Source organism: Rattus norvegicus, chromosome 15 (genome assembly GCF_036323735.1).
Source record: "Rattus norvegicus strain BN/NHsdMcwi chromosome 15, GRCr8, whole genome shotgun sequence".
Taxonomy (NCBI): Eukaryota; Metazoa; Chordata; class Mammalia; order Rodentia; family Muridae; genus Rattus; species Rattus norvegicus.
Genome location: NC_086033.1, coordinates 86,444,179 through 86,470,085, shown reverse-complemented (window position 1 = coordinate 86,470,085; position 25,907 = coordinate 86,444,179). Strand labels below are relative to the sequence as shown.

At 37.7% G+C, this 25,907-nt stretch overlaps 1 protein-coding gene across 17 annotated transcripts in view; it reads left to right on the top strand.

Moving 5' to 3' along the window:
* Positions 1-25,907, top strand: part of Mycbp2 (MYC binding protein 2) — a 238,066-nt gene that overhangs the window by 120,041 nt on the left and 92,118 nt on the right. For 15 of the 17 annotated variants that reach the window (XM_063274171.1, XM_039093195.2, XM_039093194.2 and 12 more), the window contains 14 exons: positions 1,474-1,666; positions 1,841-2,115; positions 4,631-4,852; positions 8,783-8,974; positions 10,963-11,169; positions 12,221-12,352; positions 14,136-14,314; positions 15,899-16,041; positions 17,549-17,649; positions 18,262-18,480; positions 20,852-21,077; positions 21,874-21,992; positions 22,551-22,638; positions 23,714-23,763. In XM_063274171.1, the coding sequence (XP_063130241.1) occupies positions 1,474-1,666; positions 1,841-2,115; positions 4,631-4,852; positions 8,783-8,974; positions 10,963-11,169; positions 12,221-12,352; positions 14,136-14,314; positions 15,899-16,041; positions 17,549-17,649; positions 18,262-18,480; positions 20,852-21,077; positions 21,874-21,992; positions 22,551-22,638; positions 23,714-23,763 (2,346 nt within the window). Of the gene's footprint in view, positions 1-1,473; positions 1,667-1,840; positions 2,116-4,630; positions 4,853-8,782; positions 8,975-10,962; positions 11,170-12,220; positions 12,353-14,135; positions 14,315-15,898; positions 16,042-17,548; positions 17,650-18,261; positions 18,481-20,851; positions 21,078-21,873; positions 21,993-22,550; positions 22,639-23,713; positions 23,764-24,405; positions 24,500-25,907 lie in introns of those variants that run through there. The other 2 variants (NM_001106055.2, XM_039093198.2) reach the window with 2 other exon arrangements.

Sequence of the window (25,907 nt, the reverse complement as noted above, 5' to 3'; positions counted from 1 at the left end):
GTTAGAGAAAGGACTGCAGAAGCTGAAGGGGTTTGCAACCCCATAAGAAGAACAACAATGTCAACCAACCAGACCCCACCAGAGCTCTCAGGAACTAAATCACCAACCAAAGGGTACACATGGAGGGACCCATGGCTCCAGCTGCATGTGTAGCAGAGGATGGCCTTGTCTGACATCAGTGGGAGGAGAGGCCCTTGGTCCTATCAAGGCTTGATGCCCCAGTATCAGGGAACAGGAATGCCAACAGTGGGTGGGAAGTTGGGGGAACACCCTCATAGATGCAGGGGCAGGGAGGATGGGATGGGGATATCCGGAGTGGAAAAGCAGGAAAAGGAATAACATTTGAAATGTGAATAAATAAAATAGCCAATTAAAACAATACTGTTATTGTCATTTTCAGTAATTTCTGTATGTGTCTATAATGGCCTTGTGGTCAATAGGTAATTGAAATTATTTATGTAGCACATGTATTCAGTCATTTATTTTAAATTTACCATTTTTTTTTATATTATATCAGTAGTCATCTAGTCCTTGGTGAGCACTGGGGAGCAATGTGCTCCTTTCTGAGATTCTATAGTCTTTGCCATCATTTCAGTGTGACATCCTTCTAAAACCTCAGGGGAGCCAAACCATGCTTGAGAACTTAAAAATCCAAATAGCGTGTTTTGTTATTATCTTCTAGTCAATTCAAAAATTGGTTATAGTTTTAAGTATGCATTTAAATATATATATATATATACATATATATGTAGATAGGTATGACTGATTTATAATATTTCAAAACTACTTTAAATTGTTATATATTTATCATTTTGAAGAAACATATAAATTATGTCATTTCTTTTTTCTTCTTTTTTCCACATTTAGAAGACAAACTATCTAGGCAGGTAAAAGGAAAATGTAAAAATATATACAGGTATTTATCTCAGCTACCAAAACTCAGCAAGAAGTTCAAGTAAGCTTTAAAGTGGCATTCCACTATGGTTCCCTTTTACTCCAACTGTAATTTCTTTTTTTTTTTTTTAGGTTATTTTTTTAATTTACATTTCAAATGTTATTCCCTTCCCAGTTTCCAGTCCATAAGCCCCCTTATCCCATCCATCCTCCCCCTTCTTCTATGAGGTGTTCCCCTTCCCAAACCAGCCCCCCCTTCCCCACTGACATTTCCCTATATTTGGGGGTTGAGCCTTGGCAGGACCAAGGGCTTCTCTTCCCATTGATGCCCAACAAGGCCATCCTCTGCTACATATGCAGCTGGCACCATGGGTCCCTCCATGTGTACTCTTCGGGTAGTAGGTTAGTCCCTAGGAGCTCTGGTGGGTTGGCACTGTTGTTCTTATCAGGCTGCAAGCCCCTTCAGCCCCTTCAGACCTTTCTCTAACTTGTAACTTAACTCGTGCAGTGCAGACCCCATTCTCGGTTCACAGTCCAACTGTGCTGTCATGTGAACTGACTGTCCTCTCACACTGACAGGAGTGCTTTGAGTCACTGTTGAGCATTCTTCACTGGAGCTGGACGACCTTAGTCTTAGGAGTCGAAGAGCTTAGAGGGCTGAAGGGGTTCCAGTTCACTGCCACACTCCTTGATTTAGAGCGACTACGCTTCGTGGGGACCTGCTGTCTGCGGTTATTGCGTGTCTACACCTGTGAAATATACCCCGTATCAGGTCAGGCAAATTTTTTTTTCTATGTTGATTAAAAAAATCATTTTGTAGCACCCTTAATCTCTAAACAGTTTCATTTCTGGTTTTGGTGTTTGACTTTTATTTTATAATAAATGACTGAATTATTACTATCATTTATACACTTTGGTTTATTGGCACGTTTTAATCTTCTCAAAGCTGTAGGAAAAGCAGTTGTAGAAGAAACTAGCAAATTAGCTGAGTGCATTGGAAAAACAAGAACTTTGTTAAGAAAGATTTTATCAGAAGGAGTTGATCATTGCATGGTGAAGTTGGATAATGACCCTCAGGGGTACCTCAGCCAGCCCTTGAGTCTACTAGAGTCCGTCCTTCAGGAGTGCCATAACACCTTCACTGCCTGCTTCCACTCATTCTACCCGACCCCTGCGCTACAGTGGGCCTGCCTCTGTGATCTGCTCAACTGTCTGGATCAGGTAAGTTAAGCTTATAAGGTAGTGGTTGAAAATAAAATATGTTGCTTAATATTCTGCAAGAAAATTGATTCATATTTTTTTTACCTTATCAATTACTAGTGACCATTTAGAAATCCACTTGGTATGCATAACTTTTATAGCTACAACTTTAAAAAATTGCTTCTGTAAGTGCCCACTTTTTCTTTCAGTCTGTGGGTGAGATTATTTGAGAGGGAGGGAGAAAGAATATAGTGAGTGTGGGAACAAGCACAGCTCCAAATGGCCCAGCACAGCTTTCCTGTTCTAAGAACAGGAAGAGGGAATGAGTGAAGGTCACGTGAACATCACTCATTCCCTCACAAATGCCTGGCAGAGCAATGGGGCTGACGGAGACCTGGAGTCTGATGGGTGGAGACTTTAGCTTTCATGCTGCAGAAGTCAGTGATACAGCCAGACAGAGGTGGAGCAGTAGAGAGGATTCGAACCATGATATAAACCATTGTCATCTTTAAGATTCATTTTCAATTATGTGTTCGTATACCTATATGTATGTATATATGCAGCTAAATAGAGGAGAGGAGGGCGGTTGGAGCTGGAGTCCTAGGCAGTTCTATCTACTGAATATGAATGCTGAGTATAAAATATTTGTCCTCTGGAAAAACGGGGAATGTTCTTACCTGCTGAGTGGAGCCATCTCGATCCCTACATTAATCTTACTGACATTTATAAACTATAATAAACAGATACCGAATGTATATTTTCCCAATACACATAGACTATTCGCTAAGAGAAATCATATACTTAGATATAGACAATCCAGCAGAAGTTAAGAGATTAAAACTGTACAGTCAGGGTGGGAGGGATGGTAGCCCGGCCTTTCAGAATGCTGACTCCTTACCCAGAGGATCCAGATCCAATGCTCAGTGCCCACATGGGGACTCACAGCCAGCTGTACTCCAGTTCCACCATGGCACACATCCTCTTCTGGCTTTCTGAAGCTTTCAGGTTCCCAAGTGGTGCACAGTCTTACACGCAGGAAAAACACTCAGATGCACGTTTAATGAGTATAGTGTACATGGTAAGTTCCAGGCCAATCATGGCTACCTAGCAAGACCTTAACTCAAAAGTAAGGAGGAAAGGAAGATCTTATTTACCTTTTGTCCATTAAAAAAGTGGAATTCATTCTTTAAAATTTGTTACAAACAAAATTCCTAACTAGGATATTGTCATTCATACATTCTTAAAACATTTGTAAAGAAATAACATCTTTAACACTCATTCAGAAAAGGGAACTGATAACTAATGATATGCCAAAACCTAACTGATATTGTGGGAATAAATATTGGAGAAATACCACTAAGATACACACATATATTCTTATAATACTGTTGAGTTCAAAATCTTGAATAGGGTAGTGTTACCTTGAAATGCAGGATTAACATCTAAATCAATAGAATTAATTGTTCTGATATATGGTTCAATGGTAAAGTGCTTTCCTACCACTAACAGAGTTCAATTTCCAGTTCTGGAGATAAAAAAAGAGTTCATGATATTAACTAAATGAAGAGAAAATCATCCTATACTTTCAATAGCTATTCAAAATATATTCACCAGAGTTAGCAGTTAATCGGCAATAAAAACTTGTAAACAAGAATGTAGTGAAACATCTAACCTGATAAAGGATCTTAAGCACAATCTGTAACTGACATCTTACTTGGTGCTAAAATAATATTGAATACTTCCTTCGTTTGGAACGCAGTATACTGTGTTGTAGAACAAGCTATAGCTAAAATCCTCCTAAACCGTGAAGTCTTGAATGTTCCCTCAAGCTTGGGAACACATATTATGTGTTCTCGCCACTTTCATTTAATATTATAACAGAATTGATCGCTTCAAGTCTTTATTTACCGTGCTCTTCCTGATTCTTTACCACAGTGGTATCCCAGTGTACTTTGATCCATGTAAGAAGGATCGTGTATTTATTCTACCAGTGGTTCCCTAGAAGAGTATTGCCTGGCTAGGCTAGCTTTGCAACATTGGTTCAAACTGACATACTGCTGTATTTTTATGCTTCACTGATGGCACAAATATTTGAAGAGCTAAGTAGTGTATGTATGATTTTTTTTTGAATTAGGATTTCCTTGGTTGATAAGTTTTAAACAATCAGAAAAAATAGACAGTTGAGCTAAGATTTCTAAATAAACTGGTGCATGATAACATAATTCTATGACCCGAGTAAAATGGTGTAAAATGGTATTACAAAAGTGCAATTCGTATTGTTTATTTTTGTGTAAAGTAGTTTCATTGCTTACAGACTGTGTTTGATAGATTCTAATGGCAGTCCTTTAACACATTGGAAATAATGCTAGAAAGAACATGATTTAATTACTGGTTTAATTTTGTTGTGATGTATCAATGTGGTATTATCCAGTATTAAAGCCACTTAAATGACTGAGTAGTAATATGTACTTTGGTATGTATAAAGAAACTTGGTTTACACTGGTGAAGTTTTAAGGGTTACTTTTGTTCTTAAAAGGATATCCAGGAAGCAAACTTTAAGACATCTAGTAGCCGGCTCCTGGCAGCTGTTATGTCCGCTCTGTGTCACACATCTGTGAAGCTGACTTCTCTCTTCCCTATTGCATATGATGGCGAAGTGTTGCTGCGATCAATAGTTAAGCAAGTCAGCACAGAGAATGAGTCAACACTAGTTCATCGTTTTCCTCTTTTAGTGGGACATATGGAAAAGCTCAGCCAGGTATGTCTTTTGTGGAAATCTCTTACAGTAAGTAGAAACATACACAAGTTAGTACCTCATCTTCTTTATTGATAGTTATTATATTTGCAAATGATTAACAAATGGTTATCTGTTGCAGAATAAGCTATTCTCTAATTCTCATGTTTATGTGAAAAAAAAATCTTAGTTACTATTTCATTGCCATGATAAAACACCATGACGAAGGCAACTATATTGTAGAAGAAGCACTTATGTGGGGGCTTGCTTACAGCTCTAGAGGGTAACTAGTCAATGATCATCACCGCAGGAAGCATGGTGACAGGCAGGCCTGGCAGAGCTGCTTACGTCATGATCCACCATTAGTAGGTGGAGAGAAACTGGGCTTGGTGTGGGCTTTTGAAACCTTTAAGCTCACCCTCAGTGAGGCACAGCTACTCTACCAAGGTCAGACCTCCTCCAACAGTGCTTTATCTCCTAATCCTTTCCAAATGGTTCCACTGGCTGGGGACCACGCATTCAGTCATGTGAGCCTATGAGGGTCATCATTCTTAACTCAAACCACTCCAGTGAGTAGTCTTCTGAGTCGTTCTAAATGACAACTGTCCTCTAAAATGTGAGTAGACAGTAAATACATATATGGTTTATTGTTCATGGGTTTGAAAGTAAGTTACACTGCAGAGTCTTGATGTGTCAAGTTGGGGATACCCAGGGAGAGATGGGTACCAACCTCTCAGAGGAGAAAGGGAGGGAGAGTGAGAGGAGGGACTCTGTGAGGGGTGGGTAAAAAGAAGAAAGTAAGTTACAGATAGCATAAGCAGTTTTTTGTGTTCTAAATAGCGTCAGCAAAGTGGCACAGTGCGGAAGGTGCTTGCTGCCAAGCACGGCTTCAGTGTGATTCAGGCCAGAGAGCCAGCGCTTACACATTGTCCTCTGGCTGTTACATGTGTGTGCACACACCTTCACACATACACATCCACACACAACATAAATGAATGGAGAAAATACATAAATAAGTAACTTTCATGAAATGGGTTTTATAAAATATGCTAGCATGTTAAACATTATTTAGTAACTGCTCCTGCATTGTTAGAAAGCATTATAAAATAAAAAAACAATGACACGTATCTTTGTAGGATCCCAGTAGAAACTTAAAGTAATTCAAGAGCCAGAATTGGAAAACATCAGACTTATTAATTATTATTAATAAATGCCAGGGAAAGAAATACTAAGATAGTAACTTGTTTCTAGAAAATTAGAAAAAGTTAAAAAATTTTTCTTTTAAATTTCAGTGCTGGTGAGATTATGAATAAATATACTAACCTAAACCTTTAACCTTATAGATGGCTGTTTGCAATTTAAATTATTCTAAGTATCTTTTTTAACCTTTTAGCAAGTATTTATTGCACACTTATTTACTGCAGTTTTAATTAGGTTATAATTGAAATGGTAAAAAAATTTACAGACTCTGAATTGAGTGTCTACAAACTAACAGATATTTTTAGGTGAAAAATTGTCATTTCGCTATTGTTTGTTGTCAGTGTTTTCAGAGGGAATGGAAGGAATAATTGGAAAACTGAAGCTGTGTGTGTATTTGCTAAAAAGAAAGGTTAGAAACCTTAATTAGACTGTTAAGTGTTCATTGCTCAGTGAAATAGCTGACTCTGGTGTGTTAACTTGATAGGACATAATTCAGCCATTCCAAATGTTACTCTCACACCTAGTAGCAAGGCAAATTTGTAAAACTTGTAAATGTATATAAAGAGCGGTGACTACAGAAAATGTCTAGGCAAAAGGATACTTATTGGAAAAGAATACTGAGATACAATAGCACGGGTTATGAATTTATGGATATTCTGTTATTTTCTTTACGAGTTACTATTAGAGTTGTATATTTTAATACTAGTGTAGTAATTAGTAATCAAGTATGTGTTTAAAGTCTTTGAAAATATACTACTTTTTTCTATAACTTAAAATTTTTATACATTCTTAATTAAAATAGAATTACGTCATTTTCCCCATTTTCTCCTACTGGAGATTGTACATTTTAACATTTTGCTGTAGAGTATGATCAACAATGTCTATAAATACATATATATTTTCAAATGTTCATGTATTATTTAAATAAATATTTCTCAAATATTTAATATGTTTGCAACCTTACCTTATATAGTCTATGAACAAAGTTATAATCAGTAATCAAACACAGGCATATACTTCCTTTTTCTCACTTATGGTCATGATTATTTTTCCAGTCTAATTTTTTAGTACTGAATGATTCTTTTTCTCCTGTATCTTAAATTACCTGGAACTTGCATTCTTCTGCTTTTGTTTCCCAAGTCTTAGAACTGTTGGCATGTGCTGTATCTCCAATGTAGAATTTTCTTACATCAAGGAAAATATCTAAAGAGTTATTAGAAATTGCCAAAAGTCATGTAGAAAGCTAGTGTTGCCTTGCATTTGACATGTTGCTGTCTGACATGTCATATTGGCAAACTGTTGTTAGAGCAGCATCTTGTATTTTTCTCTCTTGACAGCTACAAACTAGAAAGGAAACAGGCTTACTCTCTCCTAAAGGAAGCTCCACAAGTTTCCTGGTTATGATGTATCATTAGCGGTTGAGTGTTTTTCAAAGCAGACTTTCTAGGAAGGTGAAGTTTCTGGAGAATGGAAAGATGGAAAGAAAAAACTAAAATTGAGTTTTAAATAAAAATGAATTGTTTTAATTCCTAGAAATCATTAGTATAGAAATTCATGAACATATAGTAATTTATTCAGAACGTAATAGACTAACTGAAATATGAAACAAAACCATTTTAAGGCACTTTTCTGTATAGCATTAAGACTGTAGTGTAGGACGTAAGTAGTGAGTTGCACTGATGACAGCCCTGATAGACAGACTGTGATTCCTAAGTGGGCGATTCATTGCTAGATTTGATTGAGCAGAAAATGACTTGGCTTCTAGGCCCCTGTTCATTTAAACTGTACTTTGTTCATGAATATTTTTATGTATAAAGCTGAAATATAATTATTATGAAAGAACTTACCCAGGAACTAAGAATGTGGTTTTGAAAATTAAGTGATAACAAATAATGCTTCTAGGAAGTTAGAATTTCATTAAAAGTCACACTCCAAAAATATTTCAGAAAATATTTTACAGTTGAGTCTTGATGGCAGAATTACAACTGGATAGCAAGCAGACTGTGTGATTTTGTAGTCTTGTGTGGTGAGACTGAGGGACTAACTGGTTCCTGTGCCTTCTACTGAACTGAAATGTGCCTCATTCCACTCTCGGGGCTGAGGTGCAGGAGAGTGTGATGGAGGACAGAGCTTCATGTGGGAAAGCAGGCGGTTAATGATCTTTTCAGTGTTTGGGGGAAATATTTTTGGAGTGTGAGTTTTAATGAAATTCTAATTTCTTAGAATTTAAAATTCAAATTTCACAGATGGAATTTTCTACTGATAGAAATTGGGATTTTTGTTTTGTTTTTCAGAAATTTAATATAATAGTTGTAAAAGGAGTAGCTGTGGGGCTGGGGATTTAGCTCAGTGGCAGAGCGCTTACCGAGGAAGCTCAGGGCCCTGGGTTCAGTCCCCAGCTCCGAAAAAAAGAACCAAAAAAAAAGGAGTAGCTGTGTAGGAATTGCATAATGTACAAACCATTTTTATAGAGACAAATTTTACTGAAGTCTTGTAGAAAAATAATTTTAAATAGGATGATGAGTTATCAATCACGTAGACACATTTTTAAACTGTCATATAGTTAAAATAAGAAAGTATGTGAAAACATCACAAAGTTAATAAAACACATATCTTGTAAATTATTAGTCAAAAAGAAATAATTCAGGTCTAGTTTTTTAGGGTATCATGTGGAAAGAATTATACACAGAGAACTCCTGTGGGAGAATGTAAGGCAAACCTTTGCCTTTCTCTTCTCCCGTATCCTGCCTATAGAGTGAAGAGAACATCTCGGGGATGACGAGCTTCCGTGAAGTGCTGGAGAAGATGCTGGTCATTGTTGTGCTTCCGGTGAGAAATAGCCTTCGGAGGGAGAGTGAGCTGTTTTCCTCACACCTGGTCTCCAACACCTGCGGACTCCTGGCCAGTATTGTCAGTGAGCTGACTGCATCGGCCCTAGGGTCTGAGGTAAGGAGCTATACTTCAAAACTGGACAATAAACAGGCACCCGATTCTGTAGAATCGTAAGCTGCTCTCTTTAAGATACTGGTCACTCTAGGCTGAGAGATCTCATAAAGAGGTCAGGCCAAAACCCCTACACCTCCATGTGGGAAAGTTAGGAAGCTAAGCTATGGCTTTTTTTTTTTCCTCAGCACTCTTACATACACACACACACACACACACACACACACACACACACACAATCAGGTATTTTCTTTCATTCAGGAGATTGATTTATTCCTTTGAAGATTCTCCTCTGGTCTCCCCACACCATCTACCCCTTCATCCTTTCTTTGACTTGGTCAGCTTAGTGAAGCCCCTCTTTCCCTTTAAAGCCTCATCATACTGTCCCTGATATGATACACCTTCTTTCTAATGTCCCTACCTCAGTGCCTGACCAAGGCCTGTGTAAAAGGCCTAGGCATTAATGAAGCTTATTTCTGATGGTCATTTCCTGTCAGTTTCTGTCCCAAAGCAACCTTGCCCTCTTTTTCCTGTATCACTCACTATACATGCCTGTACTCCCAGCACTCAAGAAGCAGAAGCAAGACCAGGCTAGTCTCAGTTAGTTAAAGACTCTTCTTCAACATGATAAAGAGCAGTCAGCAGACGCACTTACCTTCCCATGTCATTTGTTTATTCACACACTTTAGATTCTTAGACATTAATTTCCAATTAGGGCAGGAATATGTGTTTAGAACGGATCTTTGGCTCTTTCTGCTGCCAGTCTCGCTCCTGATTTAAGGAGAAGGTCTTGTTTCATGTGAATAAGGTAGAGTCATAGAACAAAGCACCTGCTGTCCTTTGGCTTCTGTGTGTACTCTTGCATAAAATAATAAAAAAAAAATCAGTTTTTTGCTTTTCTATTCTTTTATGATTTACTCCTTTTATTTTTGCGTTTTAAAATTCACTCTCAATCTCTTGTTCTGTGTGTCTGTGTGTGTGTGTGTGTGTTTGTGTGTGTGCATGTGTATGCTCATGCACATGCACATGTATGTGTGTGAACATATAGGTATGCCCCGCAATGTGTGGATATATGTAGAAGCCAGAGATTGATGTTAGGTATCTTTATTGGTCCTTCTCAACCATATTTATTGAGACATGATCTCACACTGAATGTGAAACTCATCTATTAGTAAGACTGGTCAGAGAGCTTCCGGTTACATCTGCTTGTGTACCACCTACTGTTGGGATTATTAATGTGCTGCCTTTACCACAGGTCTCCATGATCACAGAGCAAATACTATTACCCATTCCAATCCCATCTTTAGCTGCTTCCTCATTAATCGATCCAGGTTGTCACTGTATCTAAAGTACATGTCGTCTTCTAGACGAAGTTCTTATCCGCCTCATTACACAACTCTGTGAACTTGCACTAGTTGTCTCATTAATCAGTGATAAATAATGTTTGAGGTCAGGTGGGGAGTAGTAAGCAAGGTGTTTAAAGAACAGGAAGCTCAGTAGCTTTGCTCTGCATACAGTTACTTGTACAGATTCATGTAAAAGCTGAGCGGGAGCTCTGTGTTACCTGTACCCTAGTGTATGTACTTGCAATCAGGTCTTTCTTAATTGATCATTGTATTAAATCCCCTGGGTAGAAATCACACATCTTGTTCTGGAGCCATTGTAACAAAATTTAAGTATCAAATATTATATGTTTGAAACGTTTTGTGAAGTATTGTTATTTTCCTCTTTCCACTGCTTTTCTTAACTATGTTTTATAACTTACCTGGATGTTTTAGCTGATTTTGATGGTTCTCTTTTGTTTGTTTTGTTTTGTTTTTTTTTCCCAAAAAGGATTGTGAGTTGATTTTGAAAATCTTACCTTATTCTGAAATGCATCATTCAAATAGATGTTTAATATCTAAGATGTCTCCACTAAATATTTTGTTTCAGTTGTTTCCAATAATACTCAGGTTGACAACTGTTAATGGAATTGTATGTGTTGTTTACAGGTTGATGGACTTAATTCTCTTCACTCTGTAAAAGCCAGTGCTAACCGATTCACAAAAACAAGTCAGGGAAGGAGCTGGAACACTGGAAATGGTTCCCCTGATGCAATCTGTTTTGCAGTAGACAAACCTGGGATTGTCGTTGTGGGCTTCTCTGTCTATGGAGGAGGAGGTATACATGAGTACGAGTTGGAGGTGCTGGTTGATGATGTAAGTGTCACTCTGGAAGCGTTTTTCTTGCTGCGTAGTTACCAGAGTTTACCATCATCATAGTGCGATGACTTCAAACCTTCAGAAATTTAACAGATACAAACATTAAATTGGAATCAAAAGATAATGGTTTTTTTAAGCATTTCACTTCACTTCTGTCTTATTTTATTTATTTTAGTTATTTATTTATTACAGAAAAGGAGAGGACTCAAATGGAATTATAAACTAGAAAGTACATAGCTAAGCCTTTTATTACAAATCTTGTGTAATTTTTTATTTTTGCTTTTGTCATTTTTCATGATACTAGAACTGTGTTTAGGTGAATATTAATTCTTCTAACAAAGGCTACACAGTTTTATCAAAGTACTAATGAAAATTCTTACTAAAGATCGTGTTTATTGATTGGTATAACTGTATTTTTCTCTAATATTAAATTATTTCAAGTGCTTAAATTTTTACAGAGTGTCTTTAATATGAGACAGAAAACAACAAATAAATTTCTTGTAATAGCATCTATTTGACTGGCTCTTTTGAGCACTAATTTTAATTAACATCTACTTCATTAGGCTTAGCCTCCAGTCTTTCAAATACTCCCAGTGTTCAGATGCTTTCAACTGTTCAGTTACTTCCAAACTGAAGCTGGTGCTAGCCAGTTTATGTTTTAATCTCTTCAGAAACAAGATAAAAGGGAACAACTTAGAGAATTCAAATTTTTCTTCAGTTTGTATAAAAAAAGGCTAATGACTAATTTCATTTTTTGGTACATTTATTTGTGTATGCGAGTGTGTGTGCATACATGCATCCACATGCCGAGTTGCATATGTGAGATCAGCGAGCAGTGGTGGGAGCCAGTTTTCCCTACCTTGTGGAGGATCTCAGAGATCAACCTTAGGCTGTCTGGCTTGTTTACCTGCTGAGCTTTCTTCACTGCCCATAACCAATTTCTTATACAAGTCAATAAACTACCAGAAGACATGCAAGAGTTATAATCAGAATTGTTCCTACCATAAAGGTAACCATCTTGTACATGTTGTTTTTATATCTCTCTTAGAGTGAGCATTCAGGAGATTCAACTCATTCTCACAGATGGACATCCCTAGAGTTAGTTAAAGGAACTTATACAACCGACGATTCACCCAGTGACATAGCTGAAATCAGACTTGACAAAGTTGTTCCTTTAAAGGTAATTTCAACCGCATTTCTTTAAACTCAGAGGTAGTGTTACACGGTTAAAGATAATGAAGAATAGAGCTGGAAAGGGTGCACGGTGCTTCCGCGTACTGCTCTTGCTGATGACCTAAGACTGGATCCTAGTACCCATGTCGAGTGGTTTACAAGCACAGGTTACGTCAGGTCCAGGGTACCCAGGGCCCTCTTCTGACCTCTTCAGGCTCCTGCACTCACAGGCATATACTCCCACATAGATATCCATGTATACTAATTAAAAATAAAAATACCTTTTTTTCTTTTTTGCACTTCAGCATTGACTATGGCTTCTCCTCAGTTTAATCTGCTTTAACTACTCTTTGAACCACTCAGGCATTGGGGATGCTCACAGTGCAATCCATACGTATGTGTAGGCAAAACACTTACACACATAACATAAATAATATAAATAAAAGAATATTAAGATTTATCCTTTATATTTATTTTCTAAATACAAGCATTTGCCAAGGTAGATGCAATATATTAAAGTAAATATTAATGTTAAGGTAAAATAAAGTGGATCTGATGCAGGTGAGGAAATACCATTTTGGAATAGAAGTTAAAGTGTAAAGTAGACTCATCAGGGACTTCATTAAAAATAACTTTAAGGGTTAGGGGTGCGTCGTGGTCAGGAGCACATAATAATCTCGTCGAGGACTGTCCCCAGCCCCCAACATGGAGGCTTCTTCCCACCAGTAACTGTAGCTCCAGGGCCTCTGTGTTATCATCTGGCCTCCACACATTGACCAACATCATGGTGAGGGACCTGGGTGGGAGCAGTTTGGTTGGTTTATGTTTCCACAGCCATCACTGAGGGAAGTCAGGGCAGAAACTTGAACAGGGCAGGAACCTGGAGGCAGGAGCATATGTGGAGGCCATGGAAGAGCACTGCATATTGGCCTGCCCTTCGTGGCCTGTCAGCATGCTTTCTGTAGAATCCAGGACCACCAGCCTGGGGATGGCAACACCCACAATACACTTGGGTCTCTCACATCAGTCACTAAGAAAATACCCTACAGGCTTGCCTGCAGCCTGATCTTATGGATGTATTTCCTCAATTAAGGTTCCCACCTCTCAGATGACTACAGTTTGTGTGTTGACATAAATGAAATATGAAATATTCAGAATAAATGAAAAAAATACAAACACCTTCTGGACCACAAAGCAGGAGTATGTACAGCTCTGTTTCCTGCACACCATATTCTGGACAGTTATACACGGATTTTCTTTCTATGTTTGTATACATATTGTATCTCTGATTAAATTTCTACCAAAATAAATGTGTACTAGATTTCACAATTACGTTTTTACATACTTAAATTATTTTAAGAATTTAAACTGACAGAACAATATTAGCTTATATTAGTATTTTTATGACTAACATTTCATGCATGTAATGAAGCACAGGCACACTGTAGTTGTTGATGGCCAACTACTGGGCTCACCGCTTTCTAGCTGTTACTTTGGGCAAGTTGTTTAGCAACTGGGTCTCATCAAATTCTTCATTTATCAAGTAATATACTTAACCTACTGAGGACGCTTGAGTTAATTCAGTTAGATCATATAAAGTATCTGGAACAGATTCTGATATCGAAAGGTATTCAATAAGTATTAGCTATTAATTCATTAAAAACTCATTTAATGACATGATCTATAGACCACAATATTTTAGTATATTTAGTAGTTTACTGCTAGAGTTCTTTCTGTATTTTCCTTATATTGTGAACAGATATGACATGCTTTATATTTTCCTCATGAAGGAAAACGTTAAGTATGCTGTGCGTCTGAGGAACTACGGAAGCCGCACAGCCAATGGCGATGGAGGAATGACCACCGTCCAGTGCCCTGATGGAGTGACTTTTACCTTCAGCACGTGCAGCTTGAGCAGTAATGGCACCAACCAAACCAGAGGCCAAATTCCCCAGATACTGTACTATAGGTAGGCATACTTACAGTTAGAAACGATGTGCTAAAGTGGTGGGTAACATTTACTGTGATATAAATGCTGCCAAGTTGGTAAAGTAAATTACACAGTTTATCTTCCTACTTAGTCCACTTCCTGCGAGGAATCCTCATTTTAACATATAAATTCAGTATGAATTATAAAGGTGAATGCTTTTAAATTTTCATTCTTTCAATATCACTAAAGGTTTTTTTTTTTTTGCACTGCTATATATGTTGCTGATGTTACATTTTAATTCCTTGATTATATTTTAAAATACAAGTAGAACTTACTCATTTTTTAAATAAGTATTTAAAGTAAGTAACCCAGCCCTGACTGTCCAGGTACTGGTATTGCCTTGGTTCTTTTATCCAATTGAAGAATAGTTTTACATGTAAAGCTATTTTCACCTGCTCAGGTATAGCCTCTAGACCGTATAATGGTGGGAGTTTTCTTAGCGTAGTTTAGTGAACTGTGTGGAAGGTTTAGTGATAGAAAACAAAATTGTAATCTTAGAGGGAAAATAATCCTATAGATACATTTTTCATTGTGTCTGATTTTTCATATAATAATTTATCTATAATCTTCATGTTATTAACCACTTTTTCCCTCAACCTAACTTTGCATCAAGCCACCAATGTTGTATGTAAAGAGCCACTTATGTTTGCCTTGGCTAAGTCACATATTGGGAATTTTGCTGTCCTTATTCATAGAAGAGGGGTCCAAGGTATTGAGGGGTTAAACATTGTTCCCAGATCTCACTTGTAATGACTTATGATAGAGGGGCTTATACATAGGATGTTGGATTCCAGGTAACAAAACACCCTTCAATCACCATACCATATATCCTCCTTAAGGATGTTTTCTGTGCTTGGCTGATAGATGTAGGTTTCATGGGACCCGTAGTAGTCACCCAGTTGTAGCCAAACACCTTATTGTTCTAGATGTCTCTTTCTCTTGCATCTAATATGGCAATTTCTGACAAACGTATTTGTAAAGTGCTCTACATAGGACTTCTCCTATCATTCCTGTGATTGGACTGCGGATTGCCAATCCCTTTAACTTTAAAATACTCATCGCTTCCTATCTCAGTGTTTCTTCTTTCTCTCCTGCCCTTTACAGTCAGCTCTCCACAGTGCAATCAGCGTTCTCTGATAGGAAGGAAGGCATACCTCCACCCCTCCTCAGTTTTCTCTTGACTGTGATGACGTAGGAGTTCGCTACAGTGCCCTCAGCCTCCGTGTGGTCTGACCCATGGCTGACCCATGTGTGTCTGCATCCTCTCCCTGTCCAGATACCCTTCTCTCACATTTTCCACAGACCCATTTTTAAACACAATTCAGGTCTTTGTTAACTATTAGTTTGACAAATAGCAACATAATCTAACATAGACTCTCACACCCTTACTTCACAGTCCGCTTTGTATTTTATTCACAGCCTTTATCACTTCCTAAACTAACATAATCCCACGTAGACTGTCCTAACTGGAATTGTTTTCACTTTTAGTTACTGAGATTTCTGATGAGAATATGATGCCTCAGGTTCCCAGTGTAAACTTATTCATACTTATTCATGTCCCAGGAGTGAATTTGATGGAGATTTACAGTCCCAGCTTGTAAGTAAAGCCAACGAGGAAGATAAAAACTGTAGCAGAGCACTCTCTGTGGTAAGCACTGTTGTCCGGGCTGCCAAGGACCTGTTGCACAGAGCTCTTGCTGTGGATGGTAAGACTGTCCTTTCCTTTCGGTGTAGTCATAGTTAGAACCTGCAGGGCTTTTCTGTGAATAGTGACCGAAGGGGACTTACCTTTTAGAATCCTAAGTGTTCGGTTCCTTATCCACTTATCCATCTATACAGGTATTGATACTGGATCATTTATACCTTTCATACTCTCGGGACATTTTTTTTTATAGTGAACAAAAAAAATACTGAATTCTTTTAGTTTGAACAATAAGAGAAATATCCCATCTGATTAAATATTTTTGTTTATTTTCTTTTTTTTTAAGATTTATTTTATTTATTCCATGTATGTAAGTACACTGTTGCTGTCTTCAGACACACCTGAAGGGGACATCGGATCCCATTATGGATGGTTGTGAGCCACCATGTGGTTGCTGGGATTTGAACTCAGGACCTCTGGAAGAGTAGTCAGTGCTCTTAACCACTGATCCATCTCTCCAGCCCATTTATTTTCTTGTTAGTAGTTTTTTTTTTGTTTGTTTGAAATTTTTTTTCTTTCTGTACTTCCTGTTTCCATTAACTATTTACCCAAATGTCTGGTGAATGACCAGATGAATAACCCTGTCCATCTCCTCAGATGTACTTGTCTAACTCAGATCCTAAAACATTCCTTCTCTTCACAGTCCAGTAGTATCTTCTTTCTCTGTTCTTCCAGTGCTAGTTTAAGCTGCCTTAGTGCAACCTCACATGCATTTCTCTTGAATGGAAATGACCAAATAATCCGATTGCTCCCTCCCTCCTGTTACCCAGCTGTGCATCCTCTGTACTCTAAGAAGAATTACTAGTATAAAATATTCAGTGCTATCCTTCCACCTCAAATGTTGCTCCATCACAGAGGTTTAGGCTAGGCTAAAAAAGTATTTTGTTAATATGTCTCATTTATTCTTATGCAGTAGGTTTAGAAACCCGTATTTGAAAGAATAATTGCCCTATGATATAAGTATCTAGGCTCAGCCAATCTTTTAAGCATCATAATCATGGGTAAATCACTAAAATGGCTATCAGCAAAGCGCTTTATAGGAAAATAAAAGTCACAATAGCTTAGTAACAACAAATGCTTTTTGGAATGTTTATATGTACAGATATTGTTCTAAGATTTTTATATTATGTGTAGATTCATTTAATCCTAATAGCATTCAGCAAAGAAATATTGTTATTCTAAATAATTTGCTCTGTGTCACTCATGTAGCCGGTTTAAAACCATTGCCCTAGGTTCTACTCCTTTCTCTAGCATTTTACAGGTATATATGTTAAGAATTTACTCTAAGATATGCAAACACTGTGTAACTTGACTTTTCCTTTTAAAAAGTGGGAAGTGTCTATTGTAAGGATTGAGATAACAGTAAATTCCTTAGAATGAATTGAGCCTGTCCTTCCTAAAGCTGTAGTTGATGTCAAGCACAACTTTGTGAGGAGAACAGGGAGAGGTTAGCATAGCATGTGACAATATCACAAACTACCCTCTAACGCCAGTCTTGATGCTTTTTTTAGCTGATGACATTCCAGAACTGCTTAGCTCCTCCAGTCTGTTCTCCATGCTGCTTCCCCTTATTATAGCCTACATAGGACCAGTAGCCGCTGCTATTCCCAAGGTGTGTAATCCAATTCTGTAACTTTGAATCTCTTACCGTTGGTCCATTTCACAGGCCTTTCATCTTCCCTTTAAGATGTGCTCATCACCGAGGCATGAGGGTTAGAGGTAACAGAGAGAGCACCTTACGTGCTAGGCGTTGTTAGCTCAGTCTCCTTGTTCCCAGCATTGCCTAGTGTACATGTTGGCCTCATACTTGAAGAATTTGAGAATAGGAAATCTATTTTATAGACATGGCATAAAGGTTAAGTTACCTGATTTTTTTTTTTAAAAAAATTCTGAATTTGATGCCAACTCTGCAACTTTAATAAAATTATCAATAAAAAGAATATTTTACAGTAGTGAGGTAAGACATGAAGAATGTCATAAACTGTAGAGTTTTTGGCATAATTAAATAGAGTAAAGCTATTATAGATCACAGAAAAATGAGGGTTTTAAAATGTAGACTAATATAATAAATTTCTTTGCCCACTAAAAACACACTTTTGTTTAAAAATACTTTATAGAAACTATATGAAAACTGGTACTTATAAGAGTTACCATCGATTAGTATGATTCCTAAGTAAGATGAGCTTCATACTTATTTAAGCATGTTTACTTTTCTATCTGCTAGGTTGCTGTGGAAGTCTTTGGCCTTGTCCAGCAGCTGCTTCCCTCAGTTGCCGTTCTGAACCAGAAGTATGCACCCCCTGCATTCAATCCCAATCAGTCAACGGATAGCACCACAGGCAACCAGCCCGAGCAAGGCCTCTCGGCGTGCACCACTTCCAATCACTATGCCGTCATCGAGAGTGAGCACCCGTACAAGCCTGCCTGTGTGATGCACTACAAGGTGGGCGCCATCCTTAGCAAGACTCAAACTCAAAGCTGGATCTGAGAGTTTCTAATGCTCTCAGAAGGAGTGTTTGTTTATGTTTAGAAGTGTTACTTCTTCTGTGGTAGTTAAGAATGTCCATAGAAATAATGTGGCACTGTTGGGCTAAAGAAGACCTGAAGACAGATTCTTTCATAATACAGTATCTCCAGAGTATAGTTTCCGCTCCCTCTACTCTTAGTTCTTCCTTACCTCTCCTCCCCTTTGGATCCACTCCCTTTCTGCCTCTCGTTAGAAAAGAGCAGGCTTCTAAGAGAGAACAACCAAACATGTCAAAACAAAATATAATTACATACCACAAAAACCATCACATCAAAAGGCAACCCAACAGAAGGAAAAGGGCCCCATGGGAAGGCACAGGAATCAGAGACCCAGTCATTTACACAGTCTGCAAGACTACTAAACGGAAAGCCGCAGCACCACTCAGAGTACTAAAGGAAAAGCCGCAGCGCCACTCAGAGGACCTGTGGCTCCGTGCTTGCTCTTCAGCCTCCGTGGGGTCATGTGAGCTTTGCTTAGTTGATTCACAGGGCTTTGTTGTCCTGGGCTCCTCCATCCTCACCGGCTCTCACAGTCCCCTCTTCTCTGTGACTCCCTGAGCCCCGACAGATGGGATCCAGTTAGAGCTGTATTTTCCTATCTCCCTACCTCCCACTCCCAGTGTCGGGCTGCAGTCTCTGTGTGTTCTCATCTGCAGCAGGAAGAAGTTTTCCGAGAGTGGCTGACTATGTCACTGATGCATGAGTACAGTAGAATTTCATTAGGTGTCATTTTATTGTTACTTTTTTTTTAAACCCAATAGTATTTGGTTTTACCCTATCTCTGGGCTATCTAATCTAGGAAGACAGACCCTTCTACCTTACAGATTACATGCACTGGTAGGTTTTTGAGAGTTGCTTGAAAATATCTTTCTAACATTATTGTAGTATATAATGCTAAACTCCGTGCTGTATATTGTAATACAGCAAATATAAATTTTAAAAATTGTAAATAGTATTTTTATATGTGTTCCTGTGGACATGTGTGTTCACGGATAAAGAGGCCAGAAGACAACTTTGTGTTATTCCTTAAGCACTATCGACATTGGTTTTAAACAGGGTCTCTCACTGACCTAGAACTTGGTAAGTAGACTAGCTTGGCTGGCCAAGAATCTCTGGGGACCTTCTTGTCTTCACCTCCCCCAGCCCTGGGGTTAAAGATTGTACCATCATGCCCAGCTTCTGTTTCTGTATTTTTGCACAGGTCTTGGAGACTACGCTGGAGGCTTTAAGCTCTTTACAGACTCTCATCTCCCTAGCCTCTAAGCCTTTAAAACCCACATTGCTGTACTGCAGTCAGCCTCCTCATATTAGTGTGAAAACAAAAAGTGAAGTGTTTAAAACTCCAAGTTATCATAGCAAGTCCTTTTAGTAAATAAATGAAAATGAAGCATGTTTTTTCTATTTAATTATGTTTTACACTTATAATCTATTCAATCTGTTGTAGAAATAGATGCATAACAATAGACAAGGCAGTAGCTTTAAGTCTCAAGCTCTTACTAAACCCATTTTTTGTTTTCTATGTATCCCTTCCCTTTTATATTATTGTAAAACAATGATATGGCATGTTCTTTTGCATATTTCTACTATAACAACCATTAAAATAATCATAGTGTTATAACACTTAAACTGAGTAACTCCTTAATATCATCAAATCTCTCTCACACACACACATACACACACTTGTATGAGTGTGTTTGAATTCAAATGACATAAGATGAATACTTTGGGATTGTTTATTTCTTCAGTCCCTTTTTGTGTTAAATCCCTTTAAGCATGCTCCTCCCGTCCATTGTCTTGTGGTTTTCTGAACTTTGATTGTTGGGCCCTTTGTTCCTGCTCTTCGCCTCACCTTGCTGGGCCTTTAGATTCTCCTTGAACTTTCTTTGTATCGTTGTACCCATGACTGAGCTAATACTTAAATTTGTTTCCTGCTTCAGCTCTGGAATCAGTCACTTGAAAGAGGAAAAGGTTCTGGTTCTTATGCAAAAAACATTTTAGTACATGTTTTAAGGTAAAATAGAATTATCGTGTTTTAAAGTAAGTTGTCTATCTTGTCTCTGTAATTTTGTACTAAATTGTGTGTGTGCTTGAATTATTTAGTGAATTGGTTTTACATTGGATTCTGTATTCTAATTATTAGATAGCTATGAATTCCAAAATTAAATGATAAGACAATTTGCTGTTTCCTTCATTTTATTTCTCTATTATTCCTTCATTTTTTGTAGGAATTTTCATATTTTTAATAATGGTATACATACATACAAGCATCTCCTCTTGTCTACTGGCAGGTGACGTTCCCAGAGTGTGTCAGGTGGATGACAATCGAGTTTGACCCTCAGTGTGGCACCGCGCAGTCGGAGGACGTCCTCCGCTTGCTCACCCCTGTCAGAACCATTCAGAACGCAGGGTATGGAGCAAAAGTGACATCTGCTCATGAAAACCTCAACTCGTGGATAGAGTTAAAGAAATACTCAGGGTCCTCTGGGTGGCCTACTATGGTTTTAGTGTTGCCAGGTGAGTTTTCTCTTCTCTGTTTATGGGCTAAATTGGTGACAAGGGATTGTTGTGAAGATTTTGTGGGGGTGGGAGTACTAACAGTGTTAATACTGAGTCTTATGTATAGTTGGGACCAGGCTACCCAAAAAGTATGCAAGTGAGCTTGATTTTTTTTATTTTCTAAGTAAATGCTCTATTTTTTAGAAATAGGATCAAGTCCTTCCTTTTAAGATGTGAGTGTGGGTGAGGTGGGGTGAGGGTGGATGTATGTGAATGCTTATTTCCCAGTTAACAACAACTACTTTTTCAAACAGTTAAAACTATAGAAGGAAGCGCTGTCACCTTTCATATAAACTAGCCTTGATGAATTTAGAGGTTTTTCTTTAACTTTAACCTACTTTTGTTGGATTGGTTAATTTGTTAAGAGATCCTAAAAAGCTAAAAGTGGGGTAGAGGATTACTTAATTCAAAGAAGGGAGCACTAACCCAGGTACTCAGTAATGGAGCATTTTAAAAACTGCCCACATTCACTTAAAGGTAGGATTAAGGGAATGGATTTCATTATAATGGAATTTAGCAACAATTCATTAGAGCTGGTTCTGTGATAGGGTTGCTTCTAACAGCTTGCTTAAGGAAGTAGAGGTCTCTTCCTCAGAATGTCTTCTTTTCATTTTAATAACTGATTTGAGGAATTCTTTATATAATAAAATAATGAAATAGTATCAAGTTTTTTTAAACTTTGACCTCAATAACAGAGACAGGAACTTGCTCCCACATACACATTTTGGTTTTTTGTTTTTTGTTTTTTTTTAAGGAAATGAAGCCCTTTTCTCACTGGAAACTGCCTCAGATTATGTGAAAGATGACAAAGCCTCCTTCTATGGATTCAAGTGTTTCGCAATCGGATATGAATTCAGCCCTGGGCCTGATGAGGTAAGGACACTTGATTCCCCGACTGTGGAGGACACTTGCTCTTGTGAAGTTTCTGTTGATTTAAAACACCTTGTAAGCTAGAGGGCCATAGTTTAAATTCTGTCTTTAGTGTAATTACGTGTGCTAACTTTTGCCACTCTTTACACATGGGGAGAATTGAGCTCCTGCAGCGCGGTCCCATTTTAGCCAAGGTGTATTTTGAAGCATAGGTGCATGCCCCATGCTAACGTAGTTTTACCTGTAGTAAATCACAGAACCTAGCATCGCAAAGTGGTTTAGCTTATTCTGGGTTTTCTTAAGTGTTTTAAGTCAAAACTAAAATAAAGCCAAGGTCATAATTGTCCTAAATAATGATTGGAAAATGATTCCATCCATTACAGTGAAGGTGTAAACACACACTTTTAACAACTTGGGCATGGTATTAAATCTCCTTCTGTCTAAGCTCCAGCTAATGCATCTTTCTTTCTAGTTTCAACTGCAGAGCTTAACTTCAAACTGCATGTTTTCATATCTTACATTCAGACATGTTTGAACAGTGACTTTTATGCCACTCTACAGGGAGTCATTCAGCTGGAAAAAGAACTAGCCAATCTCGGTGGGGTTTGTGCCGCAGCCCTGATGAAGAAGGACCTAGCACTGCCTATTGGTGAGTGTGGCTGGTCCAAGTGTTACTGTGCTTACACAGGTAACCAGGCAGCCGGGGTGTGAGGACGGCAGTACTTTCCATTGCCAAACCAGTCCCATCACTTGGAGTCCAATTAGGTAGCTAATGGAGTCTGCCACTGATACAGGACGTGCAACTATGTGGCCTAAGAAAAAAGTTACATAAAACCCTGTTACATAAAAGGTTACATTCATAATTGGTGACAGCATCGTATCTGTATGCAAGTTCACCTCAGGTTCTTCTGTGTATATATTGATATACACACATGCATTATATAGGAAACTATTGGCAACAGATTTCCTTAGGGGAAATGTGGTGATTGAAATATATTTATTCCACATTTTCTTTGAGTCAGTTTGACTGTTTCCTTTGAGCCATATTACTGTTTCATAACTGTCAAAGAAAAATCAATAAATAAAACATGTTCTATATTACACAATATAAGAGAAAATGACTAAAGGACATAGGTAAGTAATGAATACCTTAGGATTGTATAAATCATTGTTTACCCAAAATATATTTATTCATTAATCAAAATAACCATTTTATTTATAAAAAAGAAAATATATTAAGTATTTAAAACTTCATACATAAATGCATTCATATAGTTACTTTCTCAGGCTTATACAACCTTTTTACATTGAAACATGAAGCTGTTAAAATTTACACTTTAGAACTATGTCACTGACCTGCACACACGCACGCGCGCACACGACACCAATGACACACAAAAATGGTTTCGTAGTGTGGTAGCTGCATCTATGATGTGTGTGTGTTCGGCAGCATTCACAGTTGGATTGGACCCTTGCTTCATGTGTACCGCAGTGGGGACCTGCCTGACTCTTCACACTGCTTGCTGACACGTGATTACTAGCAATGCAGTTATAGCTAATATTATACAAAACCCGAACATTTTAAAATCTAAACAACTGGACTTTATATAGATTTGTAAATGTTTTCCAATCTATATAGCAAGAATCCAAAACTAAATGATGAATACAAGGGATTGGTAAGGTCATTAGTATATTTCACCGTAACTTTTGAATTTGTGTGTCAGGTAACGAGCTGGAGGAGGACCTTGAGATTCTGGAAGAGGCAGCGTTGCAGGTACTGCACTCTGACTTCCGTTCGTTAGTTTAAGATAGCGGTTTCCTAGGACCTTCCTTATCCTTCCCTTCAGTGTAAGACTCAGCAGCTAGTGCTTCCTTCCTTTTATTGGTTGTAGAGTCTCATGACGTCTAAGGGTCCTCTTAGCGAGAGAGCCATATGAACACTATTGCCACGTGCTGGGGACAGTCATTGCTAGGAAGGAAGGGTAAGGTACAAGAATGCTGTTCAGAAATACGGACGTTCCATTTATGTCTGGAAAGTCATTTAGCAAAGAACGATAAAAGGCATTTGGCAATAGACATAGGTTCCGTATATGAAACTTTAATTTCGTAACATCACAGAACCATTTGGGTCTAGGGACTAGAAGCAATCAGTGTGCTGTTCATATTACATGCTAACATTTTTGTCTGCATCAATGCAAGTTGAACATTCTTCACTGTAATGGAAATGCTTCTACATTCCAACTGAAGTCTTGTTTTGGATCTCGTTTCAGTCTGTTTTGTTACTTTGTGTTGCCGAGACCATTCTAGTCTGCTAGGGTACATCCTCTAACTTTGTGTAGTAGCTAGCAGTCCTCACAGCATGAGTGGAGGAGCCTAGTAAGCAATGTTCTCAAACTACAATGCCCGCCTTCCCTAGGCTTGAGATTTGATGCAGTGATTGAGCATCTGTGTGGACGCTACACTGAGCCAATGAGTGCTGCATTCGTGCCGTGTAGTGAAGTAACATGAAGGTAAAAGATAGACTGAAATCACTCACTCGAAGCCGTTGTATCTAGACTATAGCATCTCGTGAACTTGTAAGATTCCACAAATAGTATCATTTTTATTAAGGGAACAAAATATACTCTTTTTTTTTATCAGCAATATCTGAAAATGATCATTTGCTATCCCAACATATAAAGGTTGTATTCTTAATAAAAGATTCATTTTTCTATAGCTACTTCTTTGCAATTTTACCATGCCCCAGGGCATATTGAGTCCACAGTAGGGTAGCACCGACTCAGACAGGGCCTGCATCCTGTGCTAACTCTATATAGTTAGTAGTGTACTTATTTACACTATTCTCTGTAAGGTTTATAGTTTATTATCCTTTTAATATTATTTTTCAATTTCAAAATTATGCCTGCAAATTAGTATTATTTTTATGCATTTTATAGAAATTGCATGATCTATCTACGAGCCTGGCTAGTTGATAAATAAAAGCTGGTATCTAATTCCTATGATTCTAAGAGTTAGTATTTTATATTTATACCCTGAAATTAATTGATCAAAAGGAGTAAAATAAAAAATGACTTCTGTTAATTTATCAAGCTTTATTTGCATAGTCTATCTTCTTCAGTTGTCACACAACCCTGTAAATCAGAGATTCTTGTCTCCATTACCGAACGTTGAAGCAAACCACTTAGGGATCGAACCTGATGTCTTGCTGTCAAAATCCCTTACTCTGACCACTTTGCTGTAGCCATAAGGAGCAATTATTTTCTCTGTAATTTAAAACACACTTAGATTAAAAAAAAAAAACTCCCAAGTGTGTGTATGTGTATAGATGTGTGTTTAATATTAAGTGGTTATACTTTAGGAAACAAAAAAGTGATTTAACAAACACTTAATAAATGGTATAGATCATCACTTACATTTAAAACAGCTTCCAGAAGTTCATATATTATCATTTCATAAGATGATGCTATATAAAATAATACTTAGAGTAGATACTATTTAAAGAAAAAAATAGACTAGGGACACAGTTGTTGTTATATAACATATATAAACAATGTTGTGTCTCAGACATTGTCCTTTAATGTAAACTTAATAGTTACCATTTAAGAGATGTTTATTTGAACAGCAGCTGATATGGTAATTTGTTAATTCAAGAATGTGTGACTTATCTAGAACCATGGTTTTTACTCAAGCCTGTTTCAGCAAAAGTTACTCTTAGATAAAGAAAGGAAGGAAGGAAAGAAGGAAGGAAGAAAGGAAGGAAGGAAGGAAAGAAGGACAGACAGAGCGAGCCCTGGAAAATGTAACTTTTTTTTATTAAAATTTTTTGAAACATTTTATTAAAAATTTTCTGAAGTTTTAGCATTTCTATCAGATCTTCCAAAAACAAAATATTTTAATTATCAGATGGGTGATAACTAA